This window comes from Myxocyprinus asiaticus, chromosome 2 (assembly GCF_019703515.2).
Source record: "Myxocyprinus asiaticus isolate MX2 ecotype Aquarium Trade chromosome 2, UBuf_Myxa_2, whole genome shotgun sequence".
Taxonomy (NCBI): domain Eukaryota; kingdom Metazoa; phylum Chordata; class Actinopteri; order Cypriniformes; family Catostomidae; genus Myxocyprinus; species Myxocyprinus asiaticus.
The window spans coordinates 52,032,170-52,055,019 of record NC_059345.1 but is presented as its reverse complement, the minus strand read 5'-3'; the positions used below and the strand labels follow the sequence as shown (position 1 = coordinate 52,055,019).

General features: G+C 38.8%; 3 protein-coding genes across 3 annotated transcripts in view; 2 read left to right on the top strand and 1 right to left on the bottom strand.

Moving 5' to 3' along the window:
• cgnl1 (cingulin-like 1) overlaps positions 1-22,850 on the bottom strand; it is a 238,340-nt gene that overhangs the window by 27,458 nt on the left and 188,032 nt on the right. The gene's annotated exons all lie outside the window — the stretch shown is intronic.
• got2b (glutamic-oxaloacetic transaminase 2b, mitochondrial) lies at positions 9-9,213 on the top strand. The gene is made up of 10 exons (XM_051713040.1): positions 9-146; positions 3,844-4,000; positions 4,440-4,568; positions 4,731-4,790; positions 4,978-5,139; positions 5,315-5,419; positions 5,568-5,718; positions 8,247-8,412; positions 8,542-8,692; positions 8,774-9,213. Exons 1-10 carry the CDS (start codon positions 64-66, stop codon positions 8,894-8,896), a joined length of 1,287 nt encoding a protein of 428 aa, XP_051569000.1. The 5' UTR covers positions 9-63; the 3' UTR covers positions 8,897-9,213.
• slc38a7 (solute carrier family 38 member 7) lies at positions 11,702-21,532 on the top strand. The gene is made up of 12 exons (XM_051713025.1): positions 11,702-11,871; positions 16,043-16,551; positions 16,684-16,737; positions 17,085-17,229; positions 17,731-17,875; positions 18,769-18,867; positions 18,974-19,031; positions 19,138-19,252; positions 19,413-19,560; positions 19,674-19,873; positions 19,971-20,022; positions 20,138-21,532. The coding sequence occupies exons 2-12, from the start codon at positions 16,288-16,290 to the stop codon at positions 20,250-20,252; spliced, it is 1,395 nt and encodes a 464-aa protein (XP_051568985.1). The 5' UTR covers positions 11,702-11,871; positions 16,043-16,287; the 3' UTR covers positions 20,253-21,532.

Below are 22,850 nucleotides of genomic sequence, written 5' to 3'. Positions count from 1 at the left end.
AACGCGCCGGCACCCGCGTGCACATTCCCTTCCCACACTGCGCTTCAGTCGATAGCAGCAGTAATGGCTCTCCTCAAGACTACCAAGTTTATATCCTCTGTTGGTAGTTTTACGCCGTGTTTGGGTGCCCTACCCATTCGAGCCAGGTAAGGAATCATTACCGTTTCCTGACTTTGTCTTCTGTCATATTATCGGACAGTAATTCTGATTTTTGAAGAGCAAAATTGAATTGCTTCAAACACAAGTTTAATATATGAGGGATAGAAAATAGTTTTTTTCAAAACCCCTTTGGTCTGAAATGTAGCAGTATTGTAGACTCCCCGTACTGTTTTTATGTCAATTTCTAGCAGCTGATGGATGAGATTGTGCAGGATATTGTTCAATGTATGTATACCGTGATTACTAAACGAATAATTCAGCATCCCTTTGACCTTGCATCATGCGCAAGGCTGGCATTATACTTCTGTTTTTCGTTTTTCTGCATTTATCTCGAATCATCCGTAATACATTTGTATGCTAGACATTATTAATGCGGTTGATACTCTTATTAACTATTATACGTTTCTCGCATTCTTGTCTTTTAGCACGACAGCGTACGTAACTCTTTTTGATCTCGTTAGGAGACCGTACATGTTGGTTTCCTATGCGCTCATTGGCTAAAATAAGCAGGTTGAGCTTTTTGATTGGCTACTTTTGCTTCCGGGTTTTCCTGTCAAGAAATGTCCTTTTTCATCGGGTTTGGAGGGCAAAGCTGATGATGAGAGTAAAAGATCTCTAGCACTTAATTATCACAATGTGAGGTTTTTAAAGGGGCCACAGACATTCACACAACAACTACTGCTGTTTATTGTATAGTTAACATTAAAGGATATAAGGAGCACAAGTCCCACTATATTAAAAAGCAGGTTTTACAATGAGAAAAAGTTGTTCAGAGTCCACTTCTACTTGGGGATACTATATAAACTAAACCAATGTAAAATTCTGTGGTGTTCTTTACCAGACCAAGTAATGTCAGCCCCCAAATCACAGTTTTATGTACAACACACACATAGACTAGATAACCATCACTGTGACATATTGGGTATGCAATATGAATTTGTGCAACTTGACTACAGCCATGACCTTTGGGTCATCAGGACTGTGCATGCAGTTGGGGTAAAATCTTTCCCCTCTCCATTCATGTGTGTGTATACATATCCACATTTTTAGGAAATGTCAGAATATTAATTCTAAAGTTATTGCCAAAAACAATGCAAATGCGACACTAAATCATTTCACGCTCAATTAATTTGCTATATATATATATATATATATATATATAAATGTAATGCGCTCAGTTTCTTTGGACTCAAGTTTGAGGGTTGTTACAGATTGACCGGAATGAGTTGTATGGGTATATGATATAGGCTACTGGCAGTGGCAAAACACATTTTAATCAAGACAGACAATGCTAAATCATTTTCCTTTAGTATGTATTTCTACTGTTATTTTTTTGTTTAACTTTGGACTTGTCGCTCCCTGCATTCTTTTGCATTGACATTGTGTTTTGGCTTCACTAAATGCAACACATACTTTAATTTCATTTAAACCCACTGATCTCAGTTCAGGAGACTCTGGGCTGACAGTAAAGTGTTAAACTTTCATTTGTGACAAAACAACATGCCACTGATCACAGCAGAGTTTGTGTTTGGGAGAAAAGCCAATAAAACTACAAATGGTAAGAAACCCAATTATGTTTTTACATTGAAACCTGTTTGAGTCAAAAGATTAGAGTCTCTAGTTTCATCTGATTTGCCATTTATTTTTTTTTATCGTGAAACCATGCGTAACACATATTTTTCCTTAGAAATCCTGTAATTACTGTGCATTATCACATTGAGAAAATGTTTTGCTTTCAGGGGCTTTATATGGAGTTAGGATGAAAATAAGGTGCATTTCGAACTGTTCTGAGACCAGTGAAGTCAGACAGCACACTGGATGTCAAGTCTTTCACTAAATAGGGAGCAAGGGAGCATCCTACAGTGCATTCAGAAAGCATTCAGACCCTTTGCAGCCTTATGCTAAAATGCTTTAAATTATTTATTTTTTTCACATCAATCTACACTCCATCCCCTATAATGACAAAGCAAAAACAGATTTTTGATAATTTTGCAAATTTAATAAAAAGAAAAAACTGAAATATCACAATGACATAAGTATTCAGACCCTTTGCTATGACACTTGAAATTTAGCACAGGTGCATCCCATTTCTCTGGATCATCTTTGAGATGTTTGTACACTTTGACTGGAGTCCACCTGTGGCAAATTCAATTGAGTGGACATGATTTGGAAAGACACGCACCTGTCTATATAAGGTCTCACATCTGAAAATGCATATCAGAGCAAAAACCAAGCCATGAGGTCAAAGGAACTGCCTGCAGAGCTCAGAGACCTGAGAGAAGGCTACAAAAACAATTTGGCTGCACTGAAGGTTTCCAAGAGCACATTGGCCTCCATAATTCTTAAATGGAAGAAGTTTGGAACAACCAGGACTCTTCCTAGTGCTGGCCGCCTGGCCAAACTGAGCAATCATGGGAGAAGGGCCTTGGTAAGAGAGGTGACCAAGAACCCGATGGTCACTCTGGTTGAGCTCCAGACATCATGTGTGGAGATGGGAGAAACTTGCAGAAGGACAACCATCATTGCAACACTCCACCGATCTGGGCTTTATGGCAGAGTGACCAGACTAAAGCCTCTCCTCAGTGCAAGACACATAAAAAAACACCTAAAGGACTTTTTCTTCTGACTGTGAGAAACAAGATTCTCTGGTTTGATGAAATGAAGATTGGACTGTTTGGCCTCAATTCCAAATGTCATGTCTGGAGGAAACCAGGCACCGCTCATCACCTGCACAATACCATCCCAACGGTGAAGCATGGTGGTGGTAACATCATGCTTTGGGGGTGTTTTTCAGCGGCATGTAATGGGGGACTGGTCAGGGTTGAAGGAAAGCTGAATGCAGCAAAATACAGAGATATCCTTAATGAAAACCTGGTTCAGAGCGCTCAGGACCTCGGACTGGGCCGATGGTTCATCTTCCAAAAGGACAATTACCCAAAGCACACAGCCAAGACAACGCAAGAGTGGCTTAGGGACAACTTTGAATGTCTTTGAGCGACCCAGCTAGAGCCCAGACTTGAACCCAATCGAACATCTCTGGAGAGACCTGAAAATGGCTGTCCACTGATGGTCCCCATTCAACCTGACAGAGCTTGAGAGGATCTGCAGAGAAGAACTGCAGAAAATCCCCAAATTCAGGTGTGCAAAGTGTGTCACATCATACCCAAAAAGACTTGAGGCTGTAATCACTGCCAAAGGAGCTTCAACTAAGTACTCAGTTAAGGGTCTGAATACTTATGTCAATGTGATGGTTCAGATTTTTAATACATTTGCAAAGTTATCAAAAATCGGTTTTTGTTTTGTCATTGTGGGGTATAGAGTGTAGATTGATGTGAAACAAAAAATTATTTAAAGAATTTTAGCATACGGTTGCAACATGACAAAATATGAAAAATATTAAGGGTTCTGAATACTTTATGAATGCACTGTATATATTTCCTATGCAGCTAAGTGCATTCAAACTAAACTTCCTAAAAAAAGTTCAGTTTCTATAGCTTGGTATTTAAAATTTCACAACTTAGTCTCACTGTGCACATATGTGGACATTTTAGGAAAACTATCTCTCGAGATGCATTTTCGTTGTTGTTTATTAGGTGCTACTAGTAGACGCTCGGGTCTCAGGAGGTTCAATCCAAACTTTATCTCTTTATGTCAGAATTCAAACAGTATGCTATTTGTTTTCAGTTCATGGTGGACTGAAGTGCAGATGGGACCACCTGATCCCATCCTGGGGGTGACTGAGGCCTACAAACGGGACACTAACCCTCAGAAGATGAACCTGGGTGTTGGGGCATACAGGGATGACAATGGCAAGCCATATGTTCTCAGTTGTGTCCGCAAGGTATGTGCCTTTTTGTGCCACCACATTTGAATGAGCTGTAAGCATCAGAATTTAAACACAGTGTCTTTACTTTTCAAATTGTTATGGTAATGATGGGAAAACATACTGATGTCCACAACAATGGTGCTCTGTGATCCAGAGTAATATGGTTTATCAAGGAATCTTGCTTTACGGGCTTGTTAGTGATTTGGGTAGGTTTGAGGGTCCATATGTACAGGGGGTGGTGTTTGTATCTGTGTAAACATGTGCTTTTGATTTTCTACTTTTCTGCAAAGTCACCCTGAGCTCAGTTTTTTGGGAGGCTCTCTTGTTTGAGCAATACCTACCAATTACATTACTGATTCTCAGAACCCAATTTTGTAAAAATATTGTCATTAACAAATGTATTGCTTGTTAATTTAAATTTGACATTTTGCATCCTTGGCTCTTGATTTCTTAGGCAGAGGCGCTGATTGCTTCTAAGATGCTGGATAAAGAGTATCTCCCCATTGGGGGTCTGGGAGATTTTGCCAAGGCTTGTGCTGAACTCTCACTGGGGCCTGACAGTGAAGTTCTCAAAGGCAAGAGGGTAAGTTTTTCTGTAGTACCCAAAAGTTTCTTCAGTGTTTATATTTGCTTTTTGATGCATTTTATTTCTCTGATCTATTTGACTTTTTAACAGTATTTGATCAATCCTATGAATGTTTATTGGTCATAATATGTTATATTTTCTTCTCAACTGTCCTCTTAGAACATTACTGTTCAGACGATCTCAGGCACTGGTTCTTTGAGGGTTGGAGCCAACTTCCTGGTGAGCATGTTCATCATATTGCCAAATTTATCTAGCAAGCATTCGTGTCCACAGTTTTCACAGATAAGGCCAGGCTGAATAATATGAAAATTAAAATATTTTGTCAGGAAGTGCAACATTTTGCTATATCACAGTGCATTTGTTGGCAGTGTTTTGCATGTTTCCTCTGGTTTTTTTTGTCTATCAGTCACGGTTCCACACAGTGGCAACGGATGTATATTTGCCGAAACCATCCTGGGGAAATCACACCCCTATTTTCCGTGATGCTGGTATGCAGCTGAAAACTTACCGTTACTATGATCCTGCTACCTGCGGGTTTGACTTTGCTGGAGCACTCGATGACATCTCGGTGAGCCATATATTTTATGAGCCTATAAGACTATAATGAATGAGAAACGGTTGTTTCCTTCCTATTAAGAGTGTTATTCCTCATATATTCTTCAAGGCCTCAATGACATGATTAGGCTTCTGGTAAGCTACATATTTGCTTATATACACTGAATTTTAATCCATTTTCTCCACAGAAAATTCCAGAGAATAGTGTAATCATGCTCCATGCTTGTGCTCATAACCCCACCGGTGTTGACCCCCGACAAGAGCAGTGGAAGGAGCTCTCGGCTGTCATTCAGGTGCTTGTGCCTTCCTGTTTCCTTCTTTTTCACTTTCCAGAGGCATTTTCAACAGCGCTGCAAAATTGTACTGATATTTCATTGCATAGTGTTGCAGTCTATCCAGGATTTCTGCCTGACTTGTGCCTGTTGTCCATTCTCTCTATAGAAGAGGAAACTTCTGGTGTTCTTTGACATGGCCTACCAGGGCTTTGCCAGTGGAGATATTGATCGAGATGCCTGGGCTGTGAGATACTTCATTGAGCAGGGCCACAACATCCTCCTGTCTCAGTCCTTTGCCAAGAACATGGGCCTCTATGGTGAGTACATTTGGTTTACCTCTCTTGACCGAAAGATGTTAAAGGAATATTCTTGGTTCAATACAAGTTAACCTCAATCTAGAGCGTTTGTGGCATAATGTTGATTACCACAAAAATTGGTAATGGAAGTGAATGGGCCCGTTTTTATAGGGTTATAAAGCAGAAATGTAAAGCTTATGATTTAAAGCACTTTAATTCTTCTGTTAAAACTTGTGGATTATTTGAGTCATAATGTTAATCATTAAGGCATTTGCAAAATTGGAAATAACTTTACACAGATAAGTTTAGTAAGCAATTTTATCAAACTAAAATCAAGTTGACATGCATATTGTTTGTCTTGTGGCTATACTTTTGAAACAGTGAGTATTTTAATGTTTACGGATTGACCCCATTGTAAGAGCCTCACTGTAACCCAGATTTTTGCTTTTTTTTTTTTTTAAGAGAAGGAGGGACAAGTTAAAAGTACTTTTTGTGGTAATCAACATTATGCCACAAATGCTCTCGATCCGAGGTCCTTCAGACTGTTTTAAAAACACGTTATAGCAGATTAACATTATTCTTAAGGGTAATACAGAAACAGTATTGCAGTTTCCAGTCAAGAACATCTAATTACCATTTAGTCCAGAAAATAAATAAATTGGGTCTCATTCACTAATAATTGTAATGTTAAGGAATCTGATTTTTTCGAAGTGAACGAGCGCATGCCAGAAATTAGTAATTTCAAAACCATCTCCACATAAGGGCTTTCAGCAACATTTCCTGATTCGATTCTGATTCACAAGCTTTTGATCCGATATCGATTCCTATGGGTACGTTTCTGTTAAAATGTCAATTTTGCTTACACACAAAAGAATTCTTTCTTTTCTAATGCTCTTAATTATAAGGGAACCTTCTAGGCAACCCTTCTAGGTACAATTTGAAAATGTTTTATTAGTTTTTCATCAAATTGGTTGCATTATAGTTTCAGTCTATTCTATCAATTAATGTCTTTTAAATTGCATATATTATATTGCATATATATTTTTGTTACATTTTTATTGCTTCCTTGCATAATGTGTACTATTTACAAGTATTTACAGTGATATGTGGAACATGTGCTTAATTGGTATTGTCTCTTTAAGGCAGGTGGCATCAGCCAGTGAGCCCATATCGACAAGAGAGGACGTGCATAGTTTTTTTAGTGCATCCATGTGTGATTTAGAATTAAATGTTTCTTCTTTTTTCTTTTATTTTATTAACTACTAACTGTAAAAACAGTAATGGATATAAAAGAGACATTACTCAATGACATATGGATCTATGGATCTCGCCTTTGGCCACACAGAACGAGTTAAACCAAACTTTTACTCTCAATATGCAGTGAAAAGATCTTTGTGCTAATAACTTCACTATACTTCTCAACCACTGGTGACTCCAATAAGAATAGAATATCAATAAGAATCAAAATATTACAAGTATTTCTAATGCTGCATTTGGCTTTGCTTTCAAAAGCACAGATGCCATTATATGTTCTTCTCTCATCCAACACCTCAATGACCCACATCCACAGCACTCCCAGTGGACTCAGTTGTGACTGCAAAATTTAGTGGGAGATTCAGATGGAAAGTAGAGTATTCAGCGCTGCTTACGGCAGGCATATGCGCAAAGAAAAATCAATTTGCGATATTAGTGTTTTTAATAGTCGACTAGCTGGTGCAGAACGAAAGCTCGATTACCCGTGTACATCCCTAGTGTATGTGCGTGTATATACAGTATATACATTTATTTTCGTAAATGTAGAATACATTTTATTGTAAACTTACTGATGAAACATGATTTCTGTGTGAAAACGGTCATACGCAGATTTCAAACATAAATACGTATGTACACGCGGTTAGTGAATGAGACCCATTATCCACAGAAAATGTAAGGAGTCCTCATTTGTTAGTTGCTTTAGATAAAAGCGTCTGCTAAATGACTAAATGATTGAACAGAAAAACAAAGACCTTACACGTTTTTAAGATAATTGTACATTAGGGGCCTGGGTAGCTCAGCGAGTAAAGATGCTGACTACCACACCTGGAGTCGCGAGTTCGAATCCAGGGCGTGCTGAGTGACTCCAGTCAGGCTTCCTAAGCAACCAATTGGCCTGGTTGCTAGGGAGGGTAGAGTCACATGGGGTAACCTCCTCGTGGTCTCTATAATGTGGTTCTCTCTCGGTGGGGCACGTGGTGAGTTGTGCGTGGATGCCGCGGAGAATAGGGTAAGCCTCTACACGCACTATATCTCTGCAGTAACGCACTCAACAAGCCACGTGATAAGATGCGCGGATTGACGGTCTCAGACGCGGAGACAACTGAGATTCGTCCTCCACCACCCAGATTGAGGCGAGTCACTATGCCACCACGTGGACTTAGAACGTATCGGGAATTGGGCATTCCAAATTGGGTAGAGAAAAAAAAAGATAACTGTACATTGGAGCACTTGCTAAAAACATCTAACAGTTGGTCAAACACAATCGAAATCACACAGTTTTGTTAATCTTGTAGGAGAGCGTGTTGGAGGGTTCACAGTGGTGTGCGCAGATGCTGAGGAGGCAAAAAGGGTTGAGTCTCAACTGAAGATCCTCATTCGCCCCATTTACTCCAACCCACCCATGAATGGAGCACGCATTGCCTCCACAATCCTCAACACACCAGACCTGCGTTCTGAGTGGTGAGATAGGCTTGCATACATTTGCAAAATACTTTTTTCCCCCCACTTTCTTTCACAGCGGTTTATAGCCTATGCATGAAAAACGTCCTCTGAAAGGCTTTATAACGTAATTATGTTTTGTTTCTTTAGGTTGGAAGAGGTGAAGGGCATGGCAGACCGTATCATCAGGATGAGAGAAATGTTGGTGGCTAATCTAAAGAAGGAGGGATCCAGTCACAACTGGCAACATGTAATTGACCAAATCGGCATGTTCTGCTTCACTGGGCTTAAACCTGAACAGGTAAATCCTTTATATGCAGTATATTAGTAACTGACATAAAAGTTCTTGAAGCAAAATGTTGGACATATTATTGTGTTTCAGGTGGAGCGTCTGACAAAGGAGTTCTCTGTTTACATGACTAAAGATGGCCGCATCAGCGTTGCCGGTGTAACCTCTGGAAATGTGGGATACCTTGCACATGCCATTCACCAGGTCACCAAGTAGATCAAAGTGTGCTGAAACAGGAGATTGGTCTACGGCTGTTACGTTTGGTCCTGTTTCTGTTAGTCTGCCCCATTATTTCTCTTTGACATTGGACTCGGATCTCAGCTTCACTTCATTTGGCTGTTTTTGCTAGGTCAACATGGACACTTAATCAGGGTGTCCAACAGTTCTTCTTTGACTGCAAGTCATCTCAGGTCATCTTGTGATTCTATGACTGAGCACAACATTTTCATCCTATTGAAAACTGTATAAACTTATTTATTGTGTGAGTGAAGTTAAATGAGCAACAATAATAAAGGGTATTGTGTCCATTTTAATGATGTATCTTTTGATTTTCATTGTTAGGACAGAACAGAAAGTAAAACTTTGAAAGCCAGGTAGAATTACTGAGTCTCATGAAACATGCAGAATTACATTGTGTGTAAATCGTTCATAAAACCAAAAGCAGAATGAATTGATGTAAATCGTTCATATAAAATGCATATAATTAAGAATGGTTTTACAAACAACTTTGAAACACATTAAAATTTTTTACCATCCCTTATACCACGTAAATCAAATTAGTATCAAGTCTGTGAATTCAATCACTATATTGATCACAGCAGCTCATACATATGTACAGTCTATGATTCATGAATGTTAGTGCAGGATCAGATGGACTCCAAGACCATCTTGAAGTGTTTGTACACATTGTTGGCAAAGACAAAAAGCTCTTAATTAAATGTTTTTTGGAGCCTAAGTAACCCATAATTTAATAATACTAGTATTACTTTGAAGATTAAGTTTTGTGAGACTGTTATTTTAAAGGGATAGTTCACCCACAAATGAAAATTCTCTCATCATTTACTCATCCTCATGCCATCCCAGATGTGCATGAGTTTCTTACTACTGTTGAACACAAACATTTTTAGAAGAATATTTCAGCTCTGTTGGTCTTTACAATGTAAGTGAATGGCGACCAGACCTTTCAAGCTCCACAAAGCACATAAAGGCAGCATAAAAGTAATCTACAGGACTCCAGTGTGTGGGTCATTTCATAATGTGAAAGTGGAGATTTATAGTAAAAAAGGTATAAAAATATTGATCTGTTTCTCACCCACACCTATCATATCACTTCTGAAGATATGGATTTAACCACTGGAGTCTTATGGATTACTTTTAATCTGCCTTTATGTGCTTTTTGGAGCTTCAAAATTCTGGCCACCATTCACTTGCATTGTATGGCCCTACAGAGCTGAAATATTCTGCGATCAGCAATTGAGAAATCTTCATTTGTGTTCTGCAAACTAAAGAAAGTCATACACATCTGGGATGGCATAAGGGTGAGTAAATGATGAGAATTTTCATTTTTGGGTGAACTATCCCTTTAACCTCAATACAGAGGCATAAAAAGTGTGATATCTGAAAATCGTATCTAAGTAAAAAAGAAAAATAATAAAAAGCTGTCAGAGCCTGAAAGTTTTACATTAGCAAATTAAATAGAACATTAAAATTCCTTATCTGGGTGATGCATTTAGGACATTGGGCGGCTAAAAACTGGATATCCCACAAGAGGGCGCTTATCAATCTCAGTACGCTGTTTGTGCTATTAAATAGTGATGTCCGGTTCGTGAACGAATTGTTCTTTTGAACCGGTTCTTTTCGGACTGAATCGTCTGAAACAGCTAGCGGCTCGAGTCAACACTGATCCACAAGTTACTCAATCAAAACTCACTTTCGGACGTCCCTGACAGTAACTCCCACTCGAAATGAACCAATATCCCGGAGCATACAATCCCATGATGCCGGTTTTTGCCAACTCTTCTTATTATCAGCGCTCCAGTTACTCCAACAGTACACTGAACTGAGAACTGTCTCTTTCGGACGTGTCCGAAGAACCGACGCGTCACCAGTACACTGAACTGAGAAACCAGTTCGGTCTCGGACATGTCCGCTGAGAACCGATGAGCTGCTGATAACGAGCATGCGTGAACCGATGACTTGAATGAGGGGGCGAAATTTAAGTTTCTTTATGGTTTCTCATGGTTTCTGTGAAAAGCTGAGTTGATTAAGAAGACTTTTTTACTTTATATACTTTAGACATGTAGCTAAAACATCCGCGTTTGCACATCATTGCCCTTTTTGGGTGCTTTAGTTGAAAAACTTGAATGAAACTTATCAAAGATTATTATTAGTATTTAACTGAATAAAATGTCAATCAGCTATATGCGCTTACACACGACTTTATTTGAATGTGTTTTGACCGCATATTTTCATCCGCCGGGATAATAGCGTTACGATTTATTGACGTCATTGCGTGATGACGTAAACGAACTGGTTCATCGTTTTTTTTTTTTTTTTTTTTTTTATGGGAACCGGTTCATTGAAACGAACTGTCTGAAAGAACCAGTTCGCGGAAAAGAATCGGACTTCCCAACTCTATTATTAAAGACAAAGTACAATTATTCAAATCTATTAAATCCAATAAATGGTGCCTGAGAAACATAAAGTCGACCAGGACCAATCTTTGACCAATATGCCCTAATCACAAGCGACTGTGATTGGTCCGTCTTAATTAGTGCGGAGCAAAGTAACGAGTACCACGTGACAAGGATCTTATCAGTAATTTACACTTGAAGAACAAGACACATTAATAGAATTCAACTGAAAATATAATACAACACAAAACGAAAAGTTCAGAATAAGAATAGTCGTTTAGACCCCCGTATGCTATTTCTATGATTTAGGAAAGGAACTGTTGTGCACATGCTGGTTGAATGACGTCATAGGGTCTTGTCGTGTCGTGTCTTGTCGTGTGGGTGTGTGGTCACATGACTACCAGGTGTCGCTGTTGTTGTGTCAGCAGAATGTGGTGCACCGCAGAGATCTCCGAGGGACACAACGAACACTCCTTTATTTCTGTTTCTTACTGAAAACATCTCACACATGCTCTTCATCACGGCACGGGATCAGTTAATCGACATCGAGCACATGAGGTGGGTCGTTTTCTTTGTAACATCTCGTTCGCGTTTGTAGTTTATTAGCTAAACAATGCAGTGTAGTTGTTATTTATTCCAACAGCACTGAGTCATATGAGTGTTTCGGTGTTATGTTTTGAATCTGTTTTTTGAATTACAATTGGTCATTGTTATTTTGAAAGAAGGAAAGTCGTACCTTATAAAACCTTATAGTCCCTTATTTTGATCATGACGGTCTCAGTTGCCTAGCGTTGGCATGATGTCTTAATTCGGGTTAGACATAATGTGGAGCTTGATAGTTATGGAAGATCCCTGCTTCAATGTCTTTCCTAATATACAACAAGCAGAAACTGACACACATTTCGCTGTCAGTTTCTTGTGTGCGTCCTCTAAAATCTGGGTTTAGATATTTTATTCATTGTCAAATTAATACGATATTGAAAAGCTTTTAATTAAGCTGCACTGACTATCGGGCCTATATATTTCATTTCCTCTTCGCCTGTCTGAGATTTCTGCTTACTGATCATGTTTAGCTGAGAAATACAAGCAGACAATGTGACAGGTCGCGTGACTGTCCTGAAGTCATGAGGGAATCTGTCCTTTCATAAAACCGATGAACTGTTTAAAGGTGCACTCAGTCATTTTTTCCTCATTAAAAAATGTTTTACTCCTATAGAAATTAATTTTAATTTTGAAACATGTAAAACATCATGAGCATTCACATGAGATGAAGACTCCAGTCATATCAGTAACCTTATAAAAGCTGTTTTATTCTACATGGAGAGGGTCTCCTCATGGGGGCGGCCATGTTTGGATGACCACATGACCAGCCGAATGCTACTCACTTAAGATGTGTTTGACTTCATGCAGTGCTGCACAGACAGATCGGTGCCGTACTTGAAGCAGTGCATGTAGGTTAGAAATTTTGTCTGACTTGAGACACCTACACCACTGCATCTTCGTGACGTTTGCCATCAATATACCGTGAGAGCAGCCGTCTGGTGCAGTTGCTCTAGAGCGGCTGCACAAGCTCTGAATGACGACACAGCTTATTAGCGATTGGCCAGACTCACAATGTGACATGGGTTGCACGTGTTTCATATGCTGCATTTGCAATGGCATACTATACAACAGTGACATGCACAGACCTTAGCAGGGACAGGGGCTGAAGGAAATGGAGAGAGTGGATGAGAAATTGGTCCGGGACTTGAAATGGAAACCGACCCGCTTCAACCTGTCAGTGGGGGATTGTGCTGTAGCGCACGCTCTTAAATGCACCTCTGCTTAAATCTCCCCTCGACCAAAAGGGCACCTTTACATTTGTGAGGGACATCTTTAGATTTGTGAAGGAAAGGGGCAGGGGCTTGCACCCCTGTAGCCCCTGTTCTGTGCACGTCAGTGCTACACATTCTACTCGAACTACTTCTGCTCTATCAGTCTATGGCAGAAATAAGAGTAGTATGCCATCATCAAGGTGTTTATTCTGACACCTCCTGTTTGGCCAAAACTTTCACAAATCCATGTTCTTATAACTGTACATCATATTTAAATCATGTTATATTATGTTTGTCATAGTAATATCATGTTTATTCATTAAAAAAAATTAATTCAAAATGATTAAAAACGGACTTCTTTGTTGGTATTTAAATTATATAGGCTTTTATTTAGGGATGTCCCGATACCATTTTGTTTTTTTAATATATCGAGTACGAGTACCGATACTTGTTTTTTTTTTGGTACTCTCCGATACCTGTTTTTTGGTGTTATTTTTTCTTAAGTCCATAACAACAGTTTATTTCAATTTTATCATCAAAATTGTGTTTAATAAATACTTTAATCAAATAAAAGTATAACAATTTTCAACATGATATTGTTATTTTTTGTCAAATAAAGTGCTGCATAACAGCACAGACGTGAGATATTGCTTGAATATAATTAAATTACCATTGATTTATTATTATTATTAGTAGTAGTAGTACTACAGTGAATATTGCATAACTATACAGTAGTGGTCTATTTCTGTAGTACTTTTTTGCCTTTAAATTGAGCTTTTATTTTAGCGGAGCTTTTATTTTGAAGTGTTTCTGTGTTGTTTTGATCAAGGAGCTCTGACGTTATGACGACAGCTTCCCACTCCAGAAAAGCCGGTCACTACGTGACTCAAAGTGATTATTAAACCGCAAATGCTGCTATTTAATTAAATAAACATAGTCTGTATATGACTCGCGCTAAAAAGTGAATTAGCGCTCTTCATCTGTCATCGCTACAAACAGAGCGTGCGATGCTCATGACGGTGTTTTCCATGTATGAGCCAAGGATCTCTAAAAGGTATGAATGAGCACTTTGTGTCTTTGTCAACACAACACCGGCTCCACCCATTCACAAGCGCACACATTTATAGTGCTGCACATGAAAACTATATATTTATCTCAATAAAGGTGAAGTGTGTAATTTCTGAACTCCTAGTGGCACCAAACGGAATGACAAATATAATTTACTGTATGTTTTCAAACAATCTTTGCCAACACCTCTTAGACTCATCACGGCCTTTCGCACTCTCTGATTCAACAAATACAGGCCAAACTAAAACATCGCCGGATTGATCGGCAGCTGGGTGTGCTGTGTGGGATATCCAGAACATGAGTAGGATTGTTCTTCTGGTAACTAGAAAACGTAACGACAGCACCGTATTTGACCATTTTGGAGCCCTAGGTGAGATTGCTGTTGTTGATGCGGAGTAGGCAGCGGTGTATTAGCTACTTGCACAGCGATCTTGTTTTTCACGCTCCCGTTTGCCAGAGCAATCTGTTCATTTGTGGTGTGTGTCCCCTCCCTTATAAATGTGATGCCAATGCTCACTCTGGTTTTACTCCATTCTCTCTGTCTCTATAGACGATGCTACCTTTCTTTTCCTCTGTACACATCTGCCATGATTTTTCATAGTCCCCCGGCTGAACAGGTAGCCCAAACTTACGCTAAAGGTTGAGCTAGAAAGGGAAGGGCGGGACTGAGGGGGGCCGCTCACAATATGAACATCAATGTTTTGAAAGAGCCTGAAAAAAAAAATGTTACACACTTCACCTTTAAATCACATATTTTGCTGTTTAATAATCTCACTATGACATGACATGATTTTAATATGTATGCTGAACGTTTACGTAATGACATTCGTACATCAGATGGTATCGGTTTTTGGTATCGGAGCATTTTTACGAGTACGAGTACAAGTACATGAGCGCAGTATCGGTCCCAATTCCGATATCGGTATCGGACATCCCTACTTTTATTGAGAAAAATTGGAAATTGAGTTTTAACAATATCTTATAAACTTACAAACAACACTACCCATGGTCCTGCAGAGAAAGATCCTCCAATTAGAGAATTGTGGGCAAATAAACCACAGCAAAAACATTTCAGAAATGAGCGCCCACTCCTATGACACAACATGAATTGACGTAGTCTAATCGAGTCGGTCTCCCTACACTATAGTGTATCTGAATATTTTGCAATGAACTTAAAATATATTGTTTCTATACATATTATCAATAACTTTTAAATACTGTAGTTTTTAATTTGATTACATCATTCACAGTGCTTTATTCGCTCAAGTCTTGTACCTTTTGTCTCTTTTTAGATTTTCAGGTACTTTTTGTTTCAAATCAAAGATTGTAATGTTGTGATTCACCTCCAAGTTGGTTGAGTTGGTTGGTTCATGGCTTAGAACACTTTTAGGAAGGATTTTATGAAATCCCTATGGAAACATTAATGGGAAAAATACTTCTGGAACCAAGACAGCTGAACTGATAAGGATGCAGGCTTAGCTCTAAAAAAAAAAAAAATGGTGGGAGCTCCAAACCGCCAGCAAAGATGTAGGGAGCCCCAAACCTAACCCTAAACCTATCTGTGTGTGGAAATGTCTCTCCATTTTGGAGTTGGCCCAACCCCCTTCTAGTTTAACTCTGCCCCCTTCTGGAGTAACCCAACCCTCTTTTGGAGTTTCTGCCCCATTTGGAGATCTCCGGGCTACAGCTAAACCTACTTGGAAAAAGTGGACAGGCACTGCTGCGCTCTATTGTGTTTGGATGATGGTACATCCATGCCGCTAGTTGTCAGTGTAAGACGAATGCACCTATAATTCAACTTGTGGAAGATAAAAAAAAAACGTGTGTGTTTTTCTGTTTGTTTACAGGTTATAGTGATCACAGAACACAAGGACCGGCCTGTTGTTAGTTTTGACCTGGATCCTGTGCAGCTGTCTGTTTGCACCTGTGTTCTGATTTCAGCGATTGGCCAGAAAAAGCTGAATAGCATTATTTTGGATCAATGGATAGGTATTCTGAGTAGTAGCTCTGACTGATAGCACAAGCACGTTCTACTTTTAACCTATGGTGCCCTTGTAAGTTCATTTGAGAGTGTGTGAAAAAATCAGGCATCATGTCAAGGGCAGACAGGGCGATTAACAGTGAATCGGGAGATTGGGGCAACAGTGAAGATGCTGGTGAAAGGGCGTGGCTCCTACAGAGCCCCAGCGTGGACTCCATTCAACCATCTATCCAATCAGAAGACAGAAGGGGAGGAACTTCCTCACTTGGGGCTGTTTTTATTGTGGTGAATGCTGCTTTGGGAGCCGGACTTCTCAATTTTCCTGCTGCATTCAACATGGCTGGTGGAGTAACAGCAGGAGTGGTCCTACAAATGGTGAGACACTCTTACAAACTATTGTAACTATGTGTTAACTTAAGCCAGAGTAGAAGTCTCTGTTCTTTGAAGTTAAATGTTGTTAAATTCAAAAACAGCATATTTCCTCACTGGCTTCACTCTTCCATTCAGTGCATGGTGCTTTTCATCATCAGTGGGTTGGTGATCTTGGCTTATTGTTCTCAGGTGAGAAAATATATTTTATATTTTATAGAAATGAAAATATATTTTAGACATGCATATACAGGGCAGTGGTAGCTCAGCGGTTAAGGCTCTGGGTTACTGATCAGAAGGTCAGGGGTTCAAGCCCCAGCACCACCAAGATGCCACTGTTGGGCCCTATCTGCTCCAGGCTGCTACCATGGCTGACCCTGCACTCTGACCCCAGCCTAGCTGGGATATGTGAAAAAAGAAGAATTTCACTGTATATGTGCAAATGTATAATGTGTGATGAATAAAGAAAATTATAATTATAATTATAATTACTTCAAGAGCACACTTATACACTTGCACCCCACACTTGTTTCTTTCAGGTGAGCAATGAGACCACGTATCAGGAGGTAATTCGTGCTGTATGTGGGAAGGTTCTTGGTGTCATATGTGAGCTGGCCATCGCTGTTTACACCTTTGGCACCTGCATAGCCTTTCTAATTATTATTGGAGATCAGCTAGACAAGTGTAAGTGTCTACATAATTATAAATACAGTACATACATTATATATATATATATATCCTCCTGAGACCCGAGCGTGACTGCTGTGTGCATTTTCTGTTTCCTTTTTTGATATGTAACTAGTAGCACCTAATAAACAAGAAAAAAAAAACATTCTAGAGCAAATAGTTTTCCTAAAAAGCGAGACTACGTTGTGAAATTTTAAATAACTCTAAGCTATAAAAAGTCATGAAAAGGCACTTTTGTTGGGGCTGCGCCGTAGGAGCGCTTCAAGGAAATCGACGGCGTGCTGTTGTGTCACGTGACTCGTTGCGGCAGATGTTTAACTCTTTAAATGACCGTCTAGAGTTTTGTGAACAGCATTCATTTGGTTTTTATTCATTTAAATTATGCGTTGTGCATAGCGAAGCCAAAATACAACATCCATGCATGTGGAGCTGGGTTCACACGAGGATATATGAACAGTGTAAATGGAGTAGTTTAATTTTCTGTTTTTCTTACTGCAGTGATTGGTGCAGCAAGTCACGAGTCAGAGACGGAAACTGGTTCGCACTGGTATACGGATCGTAAGTTCACCATCACTTTGACCTCAGTGCTAATCATACTGCCTCTGTCCATACCCAAAGAGATCGGCTTCCAGAAATACGCCAGGTTGGATTCCTCAACGTCTGAAATTTCCTGATTTTTTTCCTGTTTATAAACTTCACAATCTTGGCAGTCATTGTAAATTGCTCCTGCTTATTCCTGTGTTTTCTTTGTATATTAACATTTTTACTTTGAAGTGTGTTTTATGCAATGGCATTAAAGGGATAGTTGAAAATTCTATCATTATTTACTCACTTATGTTGTTCTAAACCGAAATAACTTTCTTTTGTGAAACACAGAACGTTAAAGCTGAAGTATGCCATTTCTGTGAAACTACTGTCGAACAGAATTGCAAAAATAAATAATGTTTTTGAAAATGCCCCCTATCTGCCGTTGATCGAACAAACATATAGCCCCACCTCCAACGCACCCCATTGGTTGAGTAATGTTGTTGGGGCGTATCTAAATGGGTCGCTCAAAACAAACAAAGGAATTTTTATAGCACCACAGAGACACAGTGTTTACAGTTTTCGGGGGAAAAAAAATTAACCTATGAATGGCTTGCTTATAGTTAGCTCTGCATATTACGTTGGGATAGAAGAAAGTATTTTAACACTGAAAAAGTTACATACTTCAGCTATAACCTCTGTAACAATTCACTTATATGGAATAAAGATGCAATGAAAGTAAATGGTGACTGAGGCTAACATTTAGCCTAACATCAAAGTTTGTGTTCCTTAGAATAAAGAAAGTCAAATGGGTTTGAAACAACATGAGGTTGATATGAATGATGACAGAAGTTGCATTTTTGGTTGAACTATGCATTTAAGTGCTGAGATTGTCGCAAAAAGTTTTTGCTAAAACATAATTATAATCTTGACAAATGAAAATGTATCTCTTTAAATTTCAGTATTTCCTGGTTAATTTATACATGCATATTTTTACTGATTAATCTTTAGCACACTGAGTGTTATTGGCACCTGGTACGTGACAATCATAGTTATCGTCAAATACATCTGGCCTGACAAAGATATTTTTCCAGGGAACATCCCAACAAGGTGAGAACAACATTTCAAATAGTTATTTTAGTAAACATAAGGGAGTCCAATGCCTGTGCAACCTGCTTACTTATTGAGGCAATGTGTTATTGTTTGTGTATTTCAGCCCCGCATCCTGGACTGATGTGTTCAACGCCATGCCTACAATCTGCTTTGGATTCCAGGTGTGCGTGTGTCTTTCTCAGCCAATGACGTGTCTCAATGTACTACTTTTGAAATATACCAGCTCAATACAGAGTGATCATTCTGTCATTCTCCTCTCTTTCCTAGTGTCACGTCAGTAGTGTTCCTGTTTTTAATAGCATGAAGAAGCCAGAAATTCGACCTTGGTGGGCAGTCGTCACAGCCAGCATGATTATCTGCCTCTTTGTTTATACAGGCACAGGTGTGTGCATCACTTTTATTAGGTCTTTCTTCACACCATATTCATAATGAGTTTGTTTGAAATAGTCTAAATGATAAAGCAGCCACAGAAGATTTGTTTTATTATGTTGTACTTAAACTTTCGCTAGCTGTGTAAAGGTTGGGTTCGTGCTTCTCTGCAGGTGTCTGTGGCTTCCTGTCGTTCGGTTCAAATGTAAGCCAGGATGTCTTAATGTCATATCCGTCCAATGATATTGCAGTGGCCATTGCCCGAGCTTTTATCATCATTTGTGTTGTCACCTCATATCCAATCCTGCACTTCTGTGGAAGGTAACAGGCTTGTGTGTTCTAAATGTGTGTTATGTACTGTATAAGTCTATAAGGACATACTGTATATTAGTATTAGCAAGTGAAGTGAATGTGTGTGAATAACTGTGCTGTAGGGCAGTGCTGGAAGGTCTATGGCTGCGTTTTAAAGGAGAGGAGGTAGAGACCGATGTGGCAAAGGAACGGAGACGAAGGATTCTGCAGACCTCCATCTGGTTTTGTCTCACACTCATCCTTGCTCTCTTCATTCCCGATATTGGACGAGTCATTTCACTAATTGGTGGTTTGGCTGCATGCTTCATTTTTGTTTTTCCAGGTATAAATTCAGTTGTTTAATGATCTTATTTTTGCTGTATATCATCCCAAGTTTTTCTAACAGCGACAATATTCACACTTCTAATTTTTGTCTATAGGGTTGTGTTTGATTCAGGCCAAGCTTTCAGAGCATGATGTCAGATCGGCCAGGTAAACACTTTTATTATATTCAAATTTTAAATATTAATAATACTTAGCAGTGGATGTTTACTTGTGTATTGAATGTCAAAACTGATAAATGAATAACTGACTTAATCCCCTATAGCTGGAATGGAATGGTGGCTTATGGTGTCATAATGGTTACAATTGGTGCTTTCATCTTTGGCCAGACCACAACTAATGCCATCTACAAAGACATCATCAATCAACCCAACATGTGACCTCATGGACATTGGACTTTTGACCAGTAGAGACAGTTAAAACATGGTAGTGAAGACTGCCCAAATCATGTCTACCACTGACCTCTATTACATCTTCAGGAGTTTTAAATTTTGTAAAACTGACATTAAAATTGAGCATTCCCACAGAAGTTTTTACCTCTTTATGTAGTGGATCACCCACTAGCATGCGCAATCAACCCTTCTGCTGTGGCTGTTTTTGAATGGGAACCCCCTGCAAAGGACCATAGACACTATACAGCTACAGTTTAAATAATTACATGTGCTAATTCCTTACATTTTTGTCTAATCTGAGATCGTCCCAAATACAGTCCCTTTTTTATGTAAATTTTTTTTGTCCATTCCTTTTCCTTTTTTTATTATTTTATAATTTATTTTAATTTGAAGAACCTAATTTAGTGAGGGCCTTATACACTTGACATCGCAAATTTGTTCAGTGTTTATTATGTTTACCTTTTCAATATCGTTGCTAATTTTACTTTCTGGGGGGAACTTGCACTGCCAAATCAGCAATTCTGCAGTTACATTTACTGTGGGAAATTAATTGTGTGTGTATGTGTGGGTGTGTAGCATTGGTTTAGACCAGTAAAGGTGGACTTTCAAACTGTATTTCAGAAGAATGTTTTTATTTAAATCGAATGCACTGTCGTTATTTTTGCTACACTTTCTAAATGTGAGAGTAGCAGTTTGTTTCAAGAAATTGTTGTTAAGGCGGGGGCAACAATCACTAATTTTTTATGAATTTACTGATACTTGAACTGAGTGTAATGAAAACTACGTGGTTGACTTGAAAATATGTGAATTAATTTTCTTTTTCACTTTGTTTTAAGGGGTAAATATTCAAGTTCATGAATGGAAGAATGGCTAAATATTCTTTTCACTTTAATTGTGTCACATGGTGTGTTGGTGACCATTTCTTAATTGTGCATACATACCAAGCACAGTTCTTATATCCTACCTTGTGGGTTCAATCTATAACACAAGATGCATGTCTGCCATTTGTTCAATCATGTATTATTGTATATTTGTTTCAGTGCCATCACTAAAGGGATAATCCATAGTCCATCAACAAGCTGCATTTATGCGTCTTATTTCATATTTAAAATAGTGTTGATGACAACTAAAGGTTTATTATTTTTTTTCTGGAACATTTATATATTTCACTATAATTAGAATAACAAACCCTGAATGTTTTTTGTGACCATACAATGCAATGAACTGTCAAAAGTCATAAAAGTTAATAAAGATAATCACATATGGTGCATTTGGAAAATATATTCTGCTGCAGAACTATCTGCCCAAGTTTTGTTCAATTATTTTGAAGAACCTCAAAATATTTGCAAGTAAAAGTGCTTTTTTTCATATTAGCAAGAATGTACTGAATACTTCTTGTCATTTCCTCTAAAACTACCGATAACTGGCACAGTAAAAACTGCTATTACAAAAACAGCCACATATTTAATTGACCTTTCTAATTAATTATGAAATAAATGTTGAATGCAATGCAAACTTATGTATAGATTTGATTCAGCGGTAACACTTAATAAGATTCCATTCGTTTACATTAAGCAAAGAAGCCCCCTGGGGTATCATCCAATTTTTACAGAATGTATAAAATACATCCGATACCATTCGCATAGTGCACCCAACAATGAAAATTCTTGTAACATTTACTCACCCTCAAGTACGACGCCCCTTAGAGGACAGGGTGGGAATTGTTTTTCCTGAAATAGTTTTTCCAGCCCTCTCAATAAGTTTTGCGTTTCCTCGCAATAAATTTACCATGGTATTACTACAGTAACCAGATTTTAACCTTGATATGCTTAGTATTACCATAGTAATAATACAGGAAAATGAAAATCATGTTAATAAAATCATAATTTTGTGGTTACTATGGTTTCACTGCAAATATTTTTAGTAAAACCATATGAAACACAGGATTAACCATGGTTAATCTATAGTAAAAACATCTTGATTACATACGTAAATTCGGTTCCCTGAGACGAAGGGAACGAGACAGTGCGTTTATTAACGCATTTGGGGAGTGCCTTCTTACACAACTTAGTTGAAACCTCTGCAATAATGCCAGTAGTCTAATATTGGCAATGGTGTTTGAGCCCCGCCTGTTTTGGCACGAAGCTGTCCGCTATAAAAGCAGGTGCACAAACACCATTTCCTTAGAATTTCTGACTGAGAACAAGGACCGCATCACTCGTGCTTTAAGAACTCTGAGTCTTGTAGTACGGCTAGCGTTCGCAATGTCTTGTTCCCTTCATCTCAGGGAACCGATGTTACGTACCTAACTGAGATGTTCCCTTATGAGTCGGTACACTTGACATTGCCTTTATTAACGCTTATGGGGAACAGAATCCCATCACGCTGCACTACACGACATAACCTCCCAGAAAGGAAGCATGACGCCACAGTCTTGTGGGACGGCAACCGACATGAGTATGCCGCAGTGAGTGACCCTCGTGTTGGGCCAGGAGGGGAGCACTCAGAATGAATATATGAACTATAGTCATATAGTATGAATTAACTCCTTCACAGTCCCAGTCGGGAAGGGAGTTTATTTATAAT